The sequence below is a fragment of the Nicotiana tabacum genome, chromosome 17 (genome assembly GCF_000715075.1).
Source record: "Nicotiana tabacum cultivar K326 chromosome 17, ASM71507v2, whole genome shotgun sequence".
Lineage (NCBI taxonomy): Eukaryota > Viridiplantae > Streptophyta > Magnoliopsida > Solanales > Solanaceae > Nicotiana > Nicotiana tabacum.
This window is the reverse complement of record NC_134096.1, coordinates 59,498,246-59,517,902: the sequence shown is the minus strand read 5'-3', so window position 1 is coordinate 59,517,902 and position 19,657 is coordinate 59,498,246. Positions and strand designations below refer to the sequence as shown.

The following is a 19,657-nucleotide window of genomic DNA, read 5'->3' as shown; positions in this document are numbered from 1 at the left end:
ACCTGAAGTGGTGAAAAGATGAGGATAACGGCTGCGCATATCCTGCTCGGTCTCCCAAGTCGCCTCCTCGATCGGCTATCACTTCCAATAAACCTTCACGGAAGCAATGTTCTTTAATCTTAGCCTTCTAACCTGACTGTCTAAAATAGCCACTGGCTCCTCAACATAGGATAGATTCTTGTCCAATTGAACTGAGCTGAAATCCAACACATGGGACGGATCACCGTGATACTTTCGGAGCATAGAAATATGGAATACCGGATGAACTCCTACTAGATTCGGAGGCAGGGCGAGCTCATAAGCAACCTCCCCAACTCGACGCAACACCTCAAATGGACCAATGAACCCTGGGCTCAACTTGCCCTTCTTTCCAAACCTCATAACACCCTTCATAGGCGAAACCCGGAGCAAGACTCGCTCTCCAACCATGAATGCCACATCGCGAACCTTCCGATCCGTATAATTCTTCTGTCTGGACTGGGTTGTGCGAAGTCTATCCTGAATCACCTTCGCTTTTTTTAAGGCATCCGGAACCAAATCCATACCCAATAATCTGGCCTCACCGGGTTCGAACCAACCCACTGGGGACCGACACCGTCTACCGTACAGAGCCTTATATGGTACCATCTGAAAACTGGACTGATAACTGTTATTGTAAGCAAACTCCTCAAGTGGTAAGAGCTGGTCCCAAGCACCCCCAAAATCTATCACACACGCACGTCGCATATCTTCTAATATCTGAAAAGTGTGCTTGGACTGCCCGTCTGTATGAGGTAAAATATTATGCTCAACTCAACCCTAGTACCCAACTCATGCTGTACAGCTCTCCAGAACCGTGATGTAAACTGCGTACCCCGGTCAGAGATAATAGATACTGGTATGCCATGAATCCTGACGATCTCGTGGATGTAGATTTGAGCTAGCTGCTCGGAAGAATAGGTAGTCATCATAGGAATAAAATGAGCCGACTTGGTCAACCTATCCACAATCACCCAAATTGCATCAAACTTCCGCTGAGTCCGTGGGAGACCAACAACGAAGTCCATAGTGATCTGCTCCCATTTTCACTCTGGAATCTCTATCTTCTGAAGCAACCCACCCAGTCGCTGATGCTCATATTTCACATGCTGGCAATTTAGACATTTAACTGCATACTCTACTATGTCTTTCTTCATCCTCCTCCACCAATAATGCTGCCTCATGTGCTGATACATCTTCACGGCACCCGGATGAATGGAGTACCATGAGCTGTGAATCTTCTGAAGAATCAACTCACGCAAATCATCTACATTGGGAACACATAGCTTGCCCTGCATTCTCAATGCACCATCATCTCCAATAGTGACCTCCTTAGCATCACCGTGCTGGACCGTGTCCTTAAGGACAAGCAAATGGGGGTCATCATACTGACGCTCCCTGATACGATCATAAAGAAACGACTGACCACACAAGCCAATACTCGACTCGGCTCAAAAATATCCAATCTCACAAACTGGCTGGCTAAGGCTTGAACATCCAATGCCAATGGCCTCTCTGCTTCTGGTAGATATGCTAAACTCTCCAAACTCTCTGCCCGGTGACTCAAAGCATCAGCCACCATATTTGCCTTCCCAGGGTGGTACAAAATAGTTATATCATAATCCTTACGCAGCTCCAACCACCTTCGCTGACGTAAGTTAAGTTCTTTCTGCTTAAACAGATGCTGCAATCTCTGATGATCGGTGTAAATCTCACAAGGAACACCGTACAAATAATGCCTCCATATATTCAAGGCATGAACAATAGCTGCTAACTCACGATCGTGGACATGATAGTTCTTTTTGTGCACCTTCAGTTGTCTGGACGCGTAGGCAATCACCCTACCATCCTGCATCAACACCGCACCGAGACCAATCCGTGATGCATCACAATATACAGTATAAGACCCTGAACCTGTAGGTAATACCAATACTGGAGTTGTCGTCAAAGCTGTCTTGAGCTTCTGAAAGCTCTCCTCACATTCCTCTATTCACCTGAATGGAGCACCCTTCTAGGTCAGCCTGGTCATAGGTGCTGCAATAGATGAGAATCCCTCTACAAAGCGATGGTAATACCCCGCCAAACCAAGAAAACTTCAGATCTCTGTTGCTGAGGACAACCTAGGCCAACTCTGCACTACTTCAAACTTCTTCAGATCTACCTGGATCCCCTCACTCGATACTATATGACCCAAGAATTCCACTGAGTCCAACCAAAACTCACACTTTGAAAATTTTGCATACAAAATCTTCTCCTTCAAAGTCTGAAGCACGGTCCTCATGTCCGAGACCGAGAATATACCAGCATGTCATCAATAAATACAATGACAAAGGAATCAAGATAAGGACGGAACACATTGGGCATCAAATGTATAAAGGCTGCTGGGGCATTGGTCAGCCCAAATGACATGACAAGAAACTCATAGTGACCATATCTGGTCTTGAAAGCAGTCTTCGGGATATCCGGCTCCCGAATCTTCAACTGATGATAACCTGAACGTAAGTCAATCTTGGAAAACACTTTGGCACCCTGTAACTGATCAAATAAGTCATCAATACGAGGCAATGGGTACCTGTTCTTCACTGTGACTTTGTTCAACTGGCGGTAATCAATACACATTTGCATAGAACCATCATTCTTCTTCACAAATAAGACACGAGTACCCCAAGGTGACACACTGGACCGAATGAAGCCTTTATCAAGCAATTTTTATAACTGCTCTTTTAGCTCCTTCAAATCAGGAAGAGCCATACGATATGGAGGAATAGAGATGGGCTGAGTGCCCGGCAACAAATCAATGCCAAAATCAATATCTCTGTCCGGCGGAATGCCCGGAAGATCAGCTGGAAACACATCTGGAAAGTCCCTCACTACTGGAATTGACTCAACTGTAGGGGTATCAATACTGACATCTCTCATATAAGATAGATACGCGTCACACCCTTCTCAATCATTCGTTGAGCTTTAAGAAAAGAAATAACTCTACTAGGAGTATACTCTAAGGTACCTCTCCACTCTAATCACGGTAAACCTGGGATAGCCAGCATCACGGTTTTAGCATGACAATCAAGAATAGCATAATGGGGTGACAACCAGTCCATGCCCAAAATAATATCAAAGTCCACTATGATGAGTAATAATAAATCGGCTATGGTCTCAAAACCACTAAGAGCAATCAAACACGATCGATACACACGGTCGACAACAAGAGAATCTCTCACAAGAGTAGATACATAAATAGGAAAACTCAATGAATCCCGAGATACGCCCAAATACGAAGAAAAATAAGAGGACACATAAGAATATGTAGAGCCTGGGTCAAATAATACCGACGTATCTCTATAACAGACTGGAACAATATATTTAATGACAGAATCAGAAGCAATTGCCTCTGTACGAGCAGGAAGTGCATAATATATGGCCTGGCCTCCCCTTCTAGGGGGACCTCTACCTCCCCGACCTCTACCTCGAGCTGGTTGAGCAGGTGGGGTGGCAGTTGGTGCTGTAATCATAGCCTGAGGACCCGGTGGAGCACGTTGTGTCTGAAAAGTCTGTGGAGGTGCACCCCACCTAATCCTGGGGCATGAGTGTCGCCACACTCAAAACAAGCTCTGGGAGGGCGTGGCTGCTGTGACTGGCTCGGGCCAAGTCTGTTGTGCAGGAGGCACACTAGATACTGGCGGTGTATAATAAGGCTCCTGGGGTCTAGAAGGAGCTAGAACACCGCTGAAGGCTGGAAGAGCTGAATGAACGGGGCGACTCACATAGCCCCTACCATAGCGAGCTACTGGGGCACGAGCTCTAGAATAATAACCAGCCTCTCGAGACCTCTTGGCCTCCCTCTCCTCTCTATCCCGGGCAAACATGCCCTCAAATCTCCTGGCAATACCCACAACCTGCTGATAAGAGATATCCATCTCCAATTCCCTGGCCATACTACTCAGGATGCTAGGATAGAGATCCTCAATAAACCGTCGAACCCTCTCTCAAACTGTGGCAACTAAAGCCAGTGCATGTCGGGCCAAATCACTAAAGTGAACTGCATACTCTGACACAGTCATAACACCCAGGCGCATCTGCTCAAACTCCACGCGCCATGAGTCCTTGAGGCTCTGAGGGGCATACTCTCTCAAAAACATATCCGAGAACTGAGTCCATGTAAGTGAAGCTGCCTCAGCCGGACTACTCAACTCATAAGCACGCCATCACTGATAGGCTGCTCCTCTAAGTTGGAATATGGGAAAAGAAACCTCGCTCGTCTCCGCTACGCCCATAGTACAGAGAATACGATGACACTCCTCCAGAAAACCCTGAGCATCATTTGTAGCCAATCCGCTGAAAGTAGGTAGGTGGTACTTCTTGTACCTCTCAAGTTTGAGCTGCTCCGCCTCAGAAGCTGCTGCCCTAACTTCGGGCTGAGCTGTAGCTACTAGCTGCATTGGTACAATCTCTGGAACCTGGTCGACCTGAACCTGCTGCTCTGGAGTACCGGCGACGGGAGTCTGTGCTCCTCCCCCGGCCTGAGATGTGGCAGGAGCAAGTGGAATCAATCCAGCCTGAGCTAAGGTGAACATGCTCTGAAACTAGGCTGGTGCAGCAACAGGTATCTCAGGTGTCTGCCTTCCAGCTTGAGCTACTGGGGGCTCCTTTGTAGCAGCTCGTGCGGGTGCTCTGGCTGCACCACATGGACGTCCTCGGCCTCTACCCCGGCCCCGTCCTCTCGCGGCTCTAGCAGGGGGCGCAGGTGCCTGTTCATCATATCCGCTTGTACGTGTCCTCACCATCTGTGAGAGAATAGAATACAGAAATTTAGAATCTCTGAAGTCAAATATTTTTGCACGAGAAGGAATCAAAGTAGTGAAATTTTTCTAGCATTTCCATAGCCTCCCGAAGATAAGTACAGACGTCTCCGTATTGATCCGTGAGATTCTAATAAACCGATTTGTGACTCACGACACCTACAAACCTAGAGCTCTAATACCATCTTATCACGACCCAATTTCCCTCTGTGTGACGTCGTGACGGCACGTAGTCTCTACAACTAGGTAAGCCTAACATTTTACAGAATATTGAAATAAAAATATAAATTTAACCAATTATTAGAGAATACACAACAAATCCCAAAACCCGGAACATCGTGAATCATAAGCTACAGAAGGAAAGATCTAGTGTCTCTATACATGAGAGTCTAACAAGGAAAAATACATAAAATAATGTACATGGGAAAGAGTAGAAGGGGACTATGAGGTTTGCGAACGCGGCAGATATACCTTGAAGTCTCCAAAACTATCCCAGCTTACTGATAGTGCGGCTAATAAGGTACACCTAGATCTGCACACAAAAAATATGTGCAGAGAGTAGCATGAGTACACCACAATCAGTACCCAGTAAGTGCCAAGCCTAACCTCGGTCGAGTCGTGACGAGGTCAGGCTAAGGCCCTACTAGTAAATATATAATAAAACAATATAGAGTGTAATACTGCAATAAAATAAAGGCTGAATTTTAAAACAATGAAATCATAGAAGGTAATAGCTTAGTACACAGAAACATAATAGGGGATCTCCCGAGATACTGTCTCGTAGTCCCAAATGTAAATGTGTAGGGGGATCTCCCAGAATACCGTTCCGTAGTCCCAAAGTAAATGTGCATGTGGATCTCCCGGAATACCATTCCGTAGTCCCAAAGTAAGTATGCAGTACAAGGGGATCTCCCGAAATACCGTTCCGTAGTCCCAAAGTAAATATGCAGCGCGAATGATAGAAATACAACCACATCACGAAGTTCTTACAATTTAGACTAAGTACCAGTCAGGGAAGAAGCAGGAAATTCACTAAGCATGTTGCACATAATTCACATAAACAATTAAGTATTAGACTAAACATGATAGCTACACATATTGGAATAACTCAATTAAGAATGAAAATAGATAAGTAACAGGAAAACATGTTGTTGCTCAGTAAGAAAATCAGGTTTTACCACAACTAGCCCATGTACGTACTCGTCACCCGTACATGGCGCTCACATATCACAATAGTTCCAAATCTTAAGGGGATTCCCCCACACAAAGTTAGGCAAGTCAGTTACCTCGAACCAAGCTCAATCAATCGGTCACAATGCCTTTCCCACAAATATCCTGCTCTGAATGGCCCAAATCTAGTCAAAAGCAATTACATATCATAAATACAACAATAATAGACTCATCTAATTAATGAAATCAACACTTTATAAAAATCCCGAAATTAACTCAATAATTGCTCGTGGGGCCCACGTCTCAGAATCGGGTACAGTTACAAATAGGAACGTCCATTCCACCACCAGTCTAACCATACCAAAACTACTAAATTCCAACACCAAATGGTCCTCCAAATCCACAAATCAAACTTCCAAATCCCTAGCCTCCAACTTCCAATTTCCACCTTAAATACAAACTAACTAGGTGGAAGAATACATGGCAAGGCAAGATTATTGATCAAAAATAAGCATAAGGGACTTACCTCAAGAAATGCCTCGATAATTCTCTCAAATATCTCCCTAAACCAAGTTTGCAAAGTCAAAAATGACAAAAATCACGAAGCCCTTCGGTTTTAACCACTGCCCAGGTATTTCCGCACCTGCGGGTGTACTTGTGTGGAAATTGTGCGCATCAGCGCAATTTACTTGCCCCCTCTGCCTTCGCACCTGCAATGAAAGGGCCGCATCTACGCGTGAGCGCCTGCAGAATTCCATTCCGCTTCTACGGACCTTGCGCACCTGCGAAGACCCCTAACTCATCTGCGAGCATCGCAGATGCGGAAAACACCTCGCACCTGCGACCCCTTGCATTCCTTCATTTTCCTGCTTATACGCCAATTTGCTCGCACTTGCGGGCAGCTTTGCGCAGGTGCGATTACAGCAGAACCAGCAGAAACACCATATTTGCCTAAGTCCAATTTCATTCCGTTAAGCATCCGAAACACAACTGAGGCCCCCGGGACCTCAACCAAACCTACCAATCAATCCTATAACACCATGCGAACTTAGTCGAGCTCTCAAGTCACATCAAACAATGCTAAAATTACGAATCACCCTCCAATTCAACCTTAAAAAACTTGAAACTTCAAAATTCTACAACTGATGCTGAAACCTATCAAATCATGTCCGATTGACCTCAAATTTTGCGCACAAGTCATAATCGACATTACGGACCTACTCCAACTTCCAGAATCAAAAAATGACCCCGATATCAAAAATTCCACTGCCGGCCCAAAACTCCAAAAATTCGACTTTCGCCATTTCAAGCCTAAATGAGCTACGGAACTCCAAAACACAATCCGGACACGCCCCTAAACCCAAAATCACCTAATAAAGCTAACAGAACCAACAAAATTCTATTCCGAAATTGTCTTCACACAGTTCCGATTACGGTCCAAATCCTAAGGCTTAAGCTCTCATTTGGGGACTAAGTGTCCCAAAACACTCTGAAACTCAAAACCAATCATCTCGGCAAGTCACAATAGCATAAATAGATATGGGGAAAGTAGTTAATAGGGGATTAGGGCTCTAACTCTCAAAACGACCAGCCAGGTCGTTACAGTAGAGCTTGTCGCCGCCGCTGAGGATGAAGCTCTTCCTTCAATGGAGGAGATTATCCCCCGTAACCCCGATGCTAGATCCAATTTTCAACAGTCGCCAGATGTGATGACCAAAAAATTTCAATTGTCAATGACGTCTAGGCACTGCTAAATTCAAAGCCAAGTTTGGTCTTCCCAACCATGTATAATTATTCCCCACTGGTGAGGATGAAGTTCACGTTCACCGTCCTGGGTATCGTTCCTCTATGCCTACCCATTTACCATTGGCTACTCGTTCCCCCTTCTCCCGTTGGTGGAGGATATTTGTCGTCATTACGGCATTTTTCCCGCTCAACTCGCCCCCTATATTTATAAGGTCATCAAGAGGCTATCAAAGTTCACCGAAGTTGCCGGTGTCGAGGTCACGGTATGTCACTTAGTTCATTTTCTCGCGCCTAGTTTTTATAGAGGGACGATGTTGAACCTACGACATCGTGGAAGCAAATTCTTGGTGGTAAAGATGGACGATAAGGGTAGTCGTCAGTTCTATCTCGACTACTTCATTGTCAAGACTGAGGCCTTTGCAGCCAATATTAATGGTTTCCCCCAAGCCTCGAACCACACACGTAAGTGTTCGTGTTTTCTGTGTTTACCCTTTTAAGTACTTTGTTCATCTTTTCGAGTTATCCTTCTTCTTCTACAGCTACGAGTCTCCGTCCTCCTTTGTCTATGTGTCTCGCTGACTGGGTTATGTAGGTTCTCCCCTATATCATGGGGATTCGTGACTGGCCGAGCTTCATTTAGAAGTTCAAATCGGCCCTCCCTCGATAGGTAATCTCCTTCTTTTGGTCGTTATCGTATTCATATCGGCTTGTTTCGTTGCACTCAATTCTTACTCTATATCTTTTTTGAGTTCGAGTAAATGGGGCTACAAGAAGGAACGGGGAACCTGTGCACACGTTTAAGAGGAGAAGGACCACTACGTCATCTGCCTCCACTCCCATTTCGACTGTTGTGCCTTCTGCCTCTGCCCCCATCTCCGCTATTGCGCTCACTCCTCCCTCATTTTAACTCATCAATGAAGATGATGAAGTCTCTCCCCATGATGGGGACATGAGGCCCTGTGAAAGGAAGGTTGTGGATGTAGGAAGGGGAGTTTCTTTGGCCGTCGATTCAGTTGAAGGTGAATTCACGCTTCGGTAGATGACGACGATACATATTGGAGATGATACTGGGCAACCTCCAAGGCCCCACAACTGGAACAGGCTGATAAGGGTGTGTATTTGCTCCCCGATGAGGAGATGGTTGTGGGGAGGACGCTTAGTGTAAGCTCTGTGCCCGTAGGGTAAGAAGAGGCCGCATCTTCCAGGCCAGTTGCGTATGCTTCCCCTGCCAACAAGGACAAAGGAAAGGACATTACCGACTAGGGCGATGAGTCAGGTTCCGACATGGACCCTGGTGATCTGAAGATGATTGATAAGGAGCTTACTCCGATCGAGGTGAGGATGGAGAGGGGCTCAAGGTCCATCATGATTCTAATATATCTTGATTTGCTGCGAAATACCAAGGCGGTAGTTCCCGTTCTCGATCCTCTTTGCTCCGAGGTTTAGTGTGAGACTTTTAAGAAGTTGACCAATAGTACTTTGTCGAAGAACCTTGTTGTTCTCGCTCTCAAGGTAAGTGTGGTTGTTTTTCATTCTTTTTCCTTCGTCTTTACTTGTTTCAAAATTATAACTTTTGTCTTCCTTTGATTTGCAGATTGTTATTCTTGAGATTGAGAGTGTTCGGAGGGAGAAGAAGCGGAAAGACATTTATATGAAGTTGAAAGGTAAGTACGAGGAGTTTTGTGGGAAGTACCGGGACCTTCGGAGGTAGCTTCACAAGGAGGGAGATGTGTCGGCCTTGAGAGAAGAGCTGAAGAAAAAATACAGGAGCTAATAGTGGTCGTTGAGAGATTTAGCGTTCTCGAGAGAGCATTAAGGAGAAAAAAAGAGGAGCTTGAGTTGAGTAAAGGCGTGGAGGAATAATGCAGCGACCTTTAAAATCATATGGTTTAACTGTGAAGCCAGTTAGACGGATGGCAGCTCGAGATCGACGCTCTAAGGGGGGGAGGCTGCTGAGAATCAGCGGATGCTCATGGAGGCGGAGTCCACTCAATCGGAGGATCGAAAAGAGATAGTGATTTTGGAGTTGGCGAACATGGCTCTCCGTTCAGAGCAAGACAATATTCTATCTGCGGCCGAAGCTAAGGAGTCTGGGCTCGAGGAGAGATTTGGAGATTTGGGTAAGGAGAATTTCGTGTTGCATGATGGAGATGCATCTCTTGAGGTCGAGAATGTCGTGTTACTTGTGCAGTCCTGTACGTCCAATGCTTGTGAGACCTAATGTTCCTCGAGAGTTGTATGAAGAGTGGATCCATGATGAAGCCCAGCTGGACGTGATATATTATTTGAATAAGGCAGGCTCTATATCTGAGACGTCCCTCGACGAGGCTCGAATTAAAGCTCGTAAGGCTCGCCTCACTTGTGACTATGATCCCGCCATACCTCAGCCTGATTTCGAGGAGGATGAGGATAAGCGTGTAGACGCTCTTGCGAACAGTTCTTGGTATGACTCTGCTTATGGTAAAAGATAGAGAGGGCATCAGAGGTCGGGATGGTTATGGACACTAGTTTTTGTTTAACTTCTTGTAAATTTTTGTTGGCATCTTCGAGCGCTCTTGTAAAAACTCTTCATCTGAATATCAAAGTTGACTTTTCTTTACTCGCACCTTTTTTATCTCTACCTTTTTTTATGTATTTGCATGTTTTGCTTCTGTATTCCTTTTGTTGTTATCCTCTAGGTTGTCGTAGCCTTTGGACCGAATAGTCGTGAGCCGTATCGGCCCTTGTTACTAGTCGAGTATGTCTCTTAATTGAGATGTGGCCAAGGATCAATAAGTGTATTTCGATCTTATCGAACACACCTTTAAGTTGAGTCGTGACCGAGGGCCGATAGGTGTTGTTCGAGCTGGTCAAACTTACCTTTAAGTACGTCAAGGCTAGGGGCCAATAGGTATTGTTCAAGATGGTCGAATATACCTTTAAGTTAAGTTGAGGCCAGGGGCCGATAGGTGTTGTTCGAGCTGATCGATCATACCTTTAAGTTAAGTCGAGGCCAGGGGCCTAGAGGTGTTATTCGAGCTGGGCAATCGTACCTTTAAGTTAGGTCGAGGCTAGGGACTGATAGGTGTTGATCAAGCTAGTCAAATATACCTTTAAGTTAAGTCGAGGTCAGGGGCTGATAGGTGTTGTTCGAGCTGGTCGAACGTACCTTTAAGTTAAGTCAAGGCTAGGGGCCGAAATATGTTGTTCGAGATGGTCGAACGTACTATTTTGGAGATATTTTTGACAGACATGCATATTTATTATTTCAACATTGTTGTATCAATTACATCATTTTCGCCCTTAGGCAATATTTGGAGATAATTACAAGTTTCGGGTGTTGGCTGGCATCCATGTCTGAGTCCTAGTATATCTATTCCCTTCATTGTTCGTCTTGGAGATTCTTGAGGAGTTGGGAAATGAAAAAATAAGTTTCTCGTGCATTTCAACTTGAAGTGTCCCGCTCGTCGCCTCGTTAAAAACCTCTTTGAGAAAATCCTATTGGGACAAAACTCAATTGGGGAAAAAAGAGTGCAACTTACAGGGCATTTCTTGTTTTCTAGAAGTTGAAGTACTTGAGATGGCTGATATTCCGATTCTTTGGTAGGAGCTTCCCTTCTATAGTTTCTAATTGTAATGAGCCCTTGTATGCTTTGCCTTTAATTTTATACGGTCTGTCCCAATTGGTTCCCAACTTGCCTTGTTGTGTATACCTGTTTGCTTGAGTTTTGGCTTTGAGTACGTAGTCCCCGATATGGAGCAATCGAACCTTTGCCTTTTTGTTGTAGTAGCATTCTTCTTGTTGTTTCGGAGTGACCATCCTTATGTATTCCATGTCTCGTCGCTCTTCGACCTCGTCGAGATCTTGTCACCTATTCTCGTCATTGCTGGTGCTGACTTCATGGAAGTACCTTGGGTTGCTTTCTCCGACTTCATCTGGTATAGACTAAGGAGTAAGGTGTCTCTCATGTGCTCATCTTCGGGGTAGTTCTGTGCGCCCATAATACTTCTGGGAGTATTTCTGGCCATAGTCCATTTGCCTCTTCGAGTTTTTTCTTCATGATGTTTAGTATTGACTTATTGGAGTATTCCACTTGTACGTTTCCAGCTGGGTGGTAAGGAGTTGAAAGTATTCTTTTAATATGACATTTTTCGAAGAATTCAGTGGTTCTTTTTCCCGTGAACTGGGGCCCATTGTCATAACTTATTTCTTTAGGTAGGCCGAATCGGCTGATGATATTTTTCCATATCAAAGTGATTACCTCTTGCTCACAAACTTGGGAGAATGCCCCTGCTTCCACCCACTAAGAGAAATAGTCAGTTAAAACTAAAAGAAATCTTACATTACCTTGTCCCGGCGGAAGTAAACCCACGATGTCCATTCCCCACTTAATAAATGGCCATAGAGAGGTGACCGAATAGAGATGTTCACCTCCTTGATGGATTATTGGGGCGTACTTCTGATACTGCTCGCACATCTTCACAAATTCTGAGGTGTATTTCTTCATGGTTGGCCAATAATACCCAGCTCGTATGAGGCACCTGACGAGTGCTCGATCACTGGAATGAGCACTGCAATGACCTTCGTAGACTTTCTTGAGAACGCGTTGGGTTTAGTTTGGGCCTAAGAATTTTGCTAAGATGTCGCCGTATGTTCTTTTGTATAAGTTGTTTGAAGGAGGCGTATCTAGCGGCTTGCATTATTAACATTTTAGCTTCCTTTTGTCATTCGTGAAGAATGCATATCTAGCGAGTTGCATTCTTCACGAATTCTGAGGCGTTTTTCTTCATGGTGGGCCAATAATACCCAGCCTGTATGAGGCACCTGACGAGTGCTCGATCACTGAAATGAGCACCGCAATGACCTTTATAGACTTCCTCAAGAATACGTTGGGTTTAGTTTGGGCCTAAGAATTTTGCTAAGGGGCCACCGTACGTTCTTTTGTATAAGTCGTTGTGAAGGAGGCGTATCTAGCAGCTTGCATTCTTAATATTTTAGCTTCTTTTTTGTCGTTTGGGAGGATGTCGTCCTATAAATATATAATAATACAATTTCGCTAGTCCCAAGTTAAATTTACAGATCTTACCTTGAGTTGGTCTAATGCCGACCTGAAGAGGTGAGCTACACTCTTATCCCCAGGAGTTATACTTTTTGTGGCGGTGCCAACTTTGTGAGACAAACTACTTTGATGTTCTGATTTCTTGGAATTTAGTCGAGTTGGAACTCTTCGAAACAGTGGTTACAATCTGCAGATCTTAGTCTGATACTTATGCAGCCTCTGCTCATTAATTTGGAAAGTCCCAATAACCTAGTTGACTACCAGATGATAATCACAACGAATTTGTAATCGCTTCGCTCCATACTCAAGCGCTAGTCTTAATCCTACATTTACAGCCTCATACTCTACCTCGTTATTAGTCATATCTGGGCATCTTATGGATTGGCGAATTACCTCACTGGTGGGAACCTAGAGTATGAGACCCAGCCCAGACTCGTATGCATTGGATGTGCCATCGTTGTGTAGGACCCAAAGGTCCTATGTCTCAAGAGAAGCTTGAGTGGCTTCCTTTTCAGCCTCAAGCATTACTTACGTGCTAAAGTCTGTGACGCATTCGGCGAGTACTTGTGACTTTATTACTATGCGAGGCTGATAAGTGATATCATGCTCACTTAACTCGATGGCCCAGTTAGCCAGCCTCCCCTACAACTCGGGTTTGTGTAATATGCTTCTTAAAGGAAAAGTGGTGACGATCGAGATAGGGTGACACTGAAAATATGGTCTAAGCTTTCGTGAAGCTACGACCAGGGCCAATGCTAGTTTCTCGAGGTGAGGGTACCTCATCTCGGCGTTGACAAGTGTTTTAGTGATATAATAAATTGGAGATTGCGTACCTTTGTCTTCTCGAAACAAGACCGTACTTACCTCTACTTTCGTATATTAGGAGGCGCTCCCCAGGCTCGGGCTTTGAGAGCAAGGGTGGTGATGACAAGTACTCCGTCAGTTCTTGTAATGCTTGTACACACTCGGGCATCCATCTAGGTTGACCTCAATTCCTCGTTGTGATACTAAGAAGCCCAAATATTTCCCTGAGGCTATGCTAAATGCGCATTTCTCGTGGTTTAGTTTCATTCCATACTTTCTTAGTAAGTAGAAGGCTTTCTTCAGGTGGTCGATATTAATTTGATCTGGTTTGACCTCAATCCCTCGTTGTGATACAAAGAATCCCAAATATTTTCCCGATGCAACGCCAAACGCGCATTTCTCGAGATTCAATTTCATTCCATACTTTCTTAGTATATCGAAGGATTCTTTTAGGTGGTCGATATGGTCCTCTCTTCTCGGACTTGACTAACATGTTGTTGATATACACCTTCATGGTTTTGCCGAGTTGATCTTCAAACATTCTTATGACCAACCTTTGAAAGGTAGCCCTTGTGTTCTTTAACCCAAATATCATGACCCTATAACAATACGTTCCCCTGCGGGTGATGAATGTAGTTTTCTCTTGGTCTTCTTCCTCCTTGAGTATTTGGTTGTAACCCGAGTAGGCGTCCAGAAAACTTACCAACTCGTGTCCTGCCTTTGCGTCGATGAGTTGGTCGATATGAGGCAGTGGAAATGAATCTTTTGGGTATGCTTTTTTTAGGTCTGTGAAGTCCACGCATATTTTCCATTTTTCTTTTTAACCATCAGTACATCGGCAATCCATTTAGGGGACGACCTCATTGATGGCGGGGTTGAACTTTCGTTTAACCTGCCATATAGGGGGTAGAAGGGATCGGCATTCAGCTTGTGTGTGGTGATTTCTTTGGGGATGCCTGGCATATCTGCATGAGTAAAGGCAAACAAATCTGCTTTAGTTATTAAGAATTGACTAAATTTACCTGGTTCTCGGAATTTGCAATCAATGTTGGCTTTTTTGTTGTGGTCGTTATGATCTATCTGAATGGGGTCGAGGTCTTCTATGGTTGATTTAGCGGCTTCGACCTTCTCAGGGTCCATAATGACTTCCTTGGCTTTGCCCTGCAACGACCTCAACCCTGTTGATTGGTATGCTTCTTTTTCCTTTTCTTTCTTTTGTTGAGTTATCATGTTGTCCATGGCGATTCGAAGCACTCCCGGGATGTACGTTGTTCCCCTCGTACACTGAATATTCCCCAAGGTGTTGGGAATTTGATCGCGTGGTATAAGCTGGTAAGGATGGATCTCATGGGGAGTATCCATGGTCATCCCATGATAGCATTGTATGTGGTGTCCTGGTTGTTATCTCTAGAGTTACTCTGCCAGCGAGAACGGGGAGTGTGATTTCTCCCAAAGTCCATTCAACTGCATTGTTAAAATCGGTTAGTGTAATGTAACGTGGCACTATCTTATCCTCGAGTCTCATCTGTGTGAGGACTCGGGGATGGATGATGCATGCTCCACTTCCGTCATCTACCATAATTCTTTTAACATCAATATCTAAATTTCGTAAAGTAATGACAAGCGCATCATTTTGAGGGAAAGTCAAATTGTCGGCATCTGACTCATCAAAGATGATACTTTCTTCGAGTCCATCATATGGTTCATAGGTGATCGATGTTTTGAGCTTGTGGGTTGCGGTGAATTTGATGTCGTTGATAGATGTGTTGTCGCTGCCACTAATAATCATATTGATGGTACGAGCTGGTGAAGTGGGCTTTGGTGGGCCTGGGCATTCTTGACCACTTGCTAAGGTATTCTTACCTTTGTCGCTGAGTAGTTCTTTGAGGTGCCCTTGTTGCAGCAAGTTCTCCACCTCTTGTCTCAGGGTGATGCAATCTTCTGTTTTGTGTCCACGTTCCTGGTGAAACTCACAAAGGGCATCAGATTTCCTTGTGTTTGGGTCCGACCACATATTTGGTTGCCATTTGACTTTTTTTTAGCTTCTCGAGAGCGTAGACCACTTCTCTAGGCGATACGCAAAAATTGTGAGCAGATAATAAAGGGGGCATACCTCGGTCTTTCCTGTGAGGGCTTGATCTCGGCCTAGATAGGCCATCTTTATAATGCAAAAGGGGAACTAGTGTCCTGACAAAGGGTTGGTATTTTCTTTGCTTGGCCACGATATTGGGTGGCCTCTCCTTTTATTATCCTTGCGTTCTTTCCTAGGTTCGGATTGTACCGAGGTGAGTCGTCAAGTTGGTTTATTATGGCCGTTGTCGTCTGCTCAGACCTCGGCACAATAGGTATTATGGATTTCATCCCAAGTGGTTGGTGGATACTTCATCAACCGACTCAGTAGCCTTTTGGTCGCTCTCGAACCCTTTCTGCTCAACCCATTCTAAGAGGTTGCCACAGCCATCCCTTTGAAAACATTTGTTAAAATCGTCCTCACCTTGTTGAATCGGGCGAGGAAGTCCCATAGTCCCTCTCCTGGGGATTGCTTGATGGTGATGATGTCATTTACTCTTCTTTCAGCTTTCTTGGCCCCGACATGTGCCTTCACGAACTTGTCGGCCATCTCTTCGAATGTTTCTATGGAACGAGCTGGTAACTATGAATATCATGTCAATGCCCTTCTAGTGAGGGTTTCGCCAAATATTTTCAGCAAGATAGAGGACACCTGCTCTTTGGCGAAGTCGTTGCCTTTCACAATGGTAACGTAGTAAGACAAACGATCTTCAGGATCGGTCATTTCATCGTAGATTCTGAGATATGGAGGCATCTTGAAGGTCTTTGGTATGGCATGTGGAGACGTTTCCTCACTATACGACTGTTCTACGAATCTGCCGGTGTCCCGTTTTGGCAGCAATTTGGGGGCACCAAGTAATTTATCTACCCGTTCCTGGTGCTATTTTATTTGGTCTCTGAGCACTTTGTTCTCGTTTTCCATTTCCTCCATTCTTTTCAACATGGAGGAGAGGACGTTGTCACCTACATTGTTAGTAACATTGTGAGTTTTACCTGAAGTCAGAGGGTCTGTTTGGTTGTCCTGTTTGTCCTCGCGTTGTGCTGGATGGACTCTCATGGTCATTGTGGTCGTGAATGGAGCTGGTTTACTGAGCACGCTGATTAGAGTATCAGTTAGCCATGCTTTGAGGAGTTTTTTCATAGCGGGTAGCGCCCCCTCTCCCGTGGACGTGGAGGCCCCTTACCCATTTGGTTTTGTTGTGCTGCAGAAAGGTAGAGGTGATGTTTCTCGTCTGGGAGAGGTCGTGGGCGTTATCCTCTTATCATGGGAGTCATAGCCTTCTTTGATAGAATTCATGAGGTTAAGGGGGATATTTTCTGCCGCCTTGGTCCCGTTTCCTTAGTTACCTTCCTTTGAGACCTGTGTACGCACAGAGAAAAGTAAAACTTGGTGGTTTGTTAGGTTAACAAGTCACGTGAGTTGCATATCTAATGAAAACTAAAAAATGGCGGAGAAAATTTTCACAGACGATGCCAAACTGTTTGATCCAAAATTTAGATCTAGGTTTAAACAATTAGATTTTCTAATAAATAGAGTTAATCTTTGCCAATATTAATATCCAAAAGATAGATTAACCAATTTTGTAGCGGGATATCAAGGATACTGTTTGAGTAGCAATAAATGATGACGATAATGCTATATTCAATGATTCAAAAATAAAGGAGGTAGCATTAAATAACAATAAATAGCAATGAATGACATTTATATAAATAAATGCATTGGAGTCACCCGAAAAGTGTGAGTTCTTTGATATTATTTCTGACAAAGACACATGATTGGTAAGCCTCTAAATATTCGGATTCATCTTGGATCGTGGGAGAAAAGATAGATAAAGATTTGAAGAAAAGGTGTATTTTGTATGTGTATGATAAAACAAGAATTTTTAGAGAATGTCAATGCGTTATTTTTTACAATGAATGTCCAATTCCCTCCTACAGCTACATATCTTTCTATTTATAAGGGCACATGGGCCACAAAAACTTTAATAGTACGGATCGGAAGAATATTCATTTCAAAGTCTTATTTCTAAAACTAGACGTTACTGCTCTGCTAAAGGAAGTACACATCTTCGTCCTCGACCTCTGTTGAGTCCTCAACCTCGCCTCATCCTTCGTTGAAGTAAAATTGATGATACGTGGGGGCATTTGAATGCCTTCTTAATTTTGATTAGGCTCGAATTATATTACATTTTTATCCCATACAGATAGAGCCCAACTAACTTGGTGTTCTGCCTATCCTTCTCCCACGACTTCTTTAGGTTATAGTCTCTTTGGATGCTAAAGTTCCTTTAGTAATTGAATCATCTACCTTGTAAAAATTAATAGTTAACTATAGATTATGTATTTGTTAATCCGTGAACTAAACATATTTGTCTTGGAGAAAGTTTGAAACTGGTTCGAACTCAAGCATACGGTGCTCGAGTTTTACATGTAAGGAATTTTCAAACTCCAGTATAGTGTGATGGAATTTCACTTGTCTAAGCTTCGAAATCTAGAACCGATTGCTGAAATTATTCTGTATTTTAATTGGGATATTTTTGTCTAAATATTTTTTCATGTGAAATGAGTAACTAAATTCTAATAGCTTTTCAAATGATGTTGCACCCTATTTTGCATTAGTCAAAACAAGATTCAACTTGTGGTTTCTCTGTTGTTAATAAAAGAGAGTCGCCACTTAATATTTAAAGGTATACAAGGGCACCTATTTAATTACTAAGTCGTATTCTTTATTAGTCTGCTAACCGATGAGATTATGGGTAAGGGTTCTTGTTCTTCTAAGAAGAAGGCGTTAGGCACCTCTTAAAATTTACCTGAGGTAGCTTCAGAGGACTTAGAATAAATTTGGAATCAATTATTTATACTATGCCTTAACTAGTGTTCCAGAGATATGGCTTATCGTATATTAGGACATGATTCTTACAAAGGGAGGATGTAGTTTAAAGGGGGAATGAATTTATAAAGGAAAATAACGTATACTTAAAAAGAGCTTTTGAAAAGAGATATAGGATGTTTGTATTTGAGAAAGTATGTGAAATGAGAACTAAGTTTAAACACTTCTTCCTAAGCAAGGGGCGTATATTTTGTTCTAATGAGATGGGGTAAGCCTAAGATATACCTTGATTTCAAGACTTGAAGAAAAATTATTTTTGTTGGAAATCCTTTGGGACGATAGCACTTCATATTTTCGAAATAATTTGATTTCCTTTTTGGAGATAAGACTTGTGTTTCTGGTCTGGTTTCTTCCTTTTTGAAAGTGGGGCTACCATTTTTCTAAGCTTTGGGCTTCAAAATCTTTAAGACAAGAAGGTGAGCTAAAACATAGTAATGATATAAACTGATTGTAATTAGCGAATAGGGATTAGTCACTAACTAATTATTTTTTAATCCAATGCTATATAAGGCTTGCCTATGTTTTATATGACTTAAGGTATAAGATAAAGCATTCAATCAAATTATATAAGCGTTGTATACATGTGAGATATAATAAGAATAAAGATGCAGCAAACTACGACAAGCCAATAAAACTAAACCGACGAGACAGTGAATAATAAAGGAGTTTAGAAGAAGAGGATTGGACTCTGGTATTTGGGCCTCAAAGAGGCAGGTCCAGTAGTAAAAGGTGTGGCTACAACTGACTTCAGATTTTCAGAAAATATGGCAAGGCTGGGCTTGGGCCAGAGTTCCTCAGTAACTCAACAGGCCCAAACAAATGTGCATGTTCAAAAAGAAGAAGAGAAAGTCATTAGACACATATTCTATATGTTCAGTCATGCATCAAACATATAAATAAATGACTGAAGCAAAATATATAAAACTATCAATGCTCAAATACCATGAGAATTTATACTAATGTGGTGGTTATATATGGCAAATAATTTACACTGAAAGCCTTTCGTTATCATTAAACACTAAACCCCTAAAGAATAACAAGTGTCAATGAATTAAAGGCTATCGGAGAGAATTCCACTCAAGATCGATGCCCCGTTTGGAGACCCCTACACTTCAAAGTTC

At 43.3% G+C, this 19,657-nt stretch overlaps 1 protein-coding gene across 1 annotated transcript; it reads right to left on the bottom strand.

Annotated features, from left to right (window-relative positions):
• Nucleotides 1–14,921: 14,921 nt before the first annotated feature.
• LOC107776039 (uncharacterized) lies at nucleotides 14,922–15,590 on the bottom strand. Its single transcript, XM_016595850.2, has one exon. It carries the CDS (start codon nucleotides 15,588–15,590, stop codon nucleotides 14,922–14,924), a length of 669 nt encoding a protein of 222 aa, XP_016451336.2.
• Nucleotides 15,591–19,657: the final 4,067 nt, after the last annotated feature.

Bases quoted from the DNA above. Each gene is read 5' to 3' on its own strand.
- LOC107776039 (XM_016595850.2), bottom strand. From the start codon at position 15,590: ATGTGGTCGGACCCAAACACAAGGAAATCTGATGCCCTTTGTGAGTTT.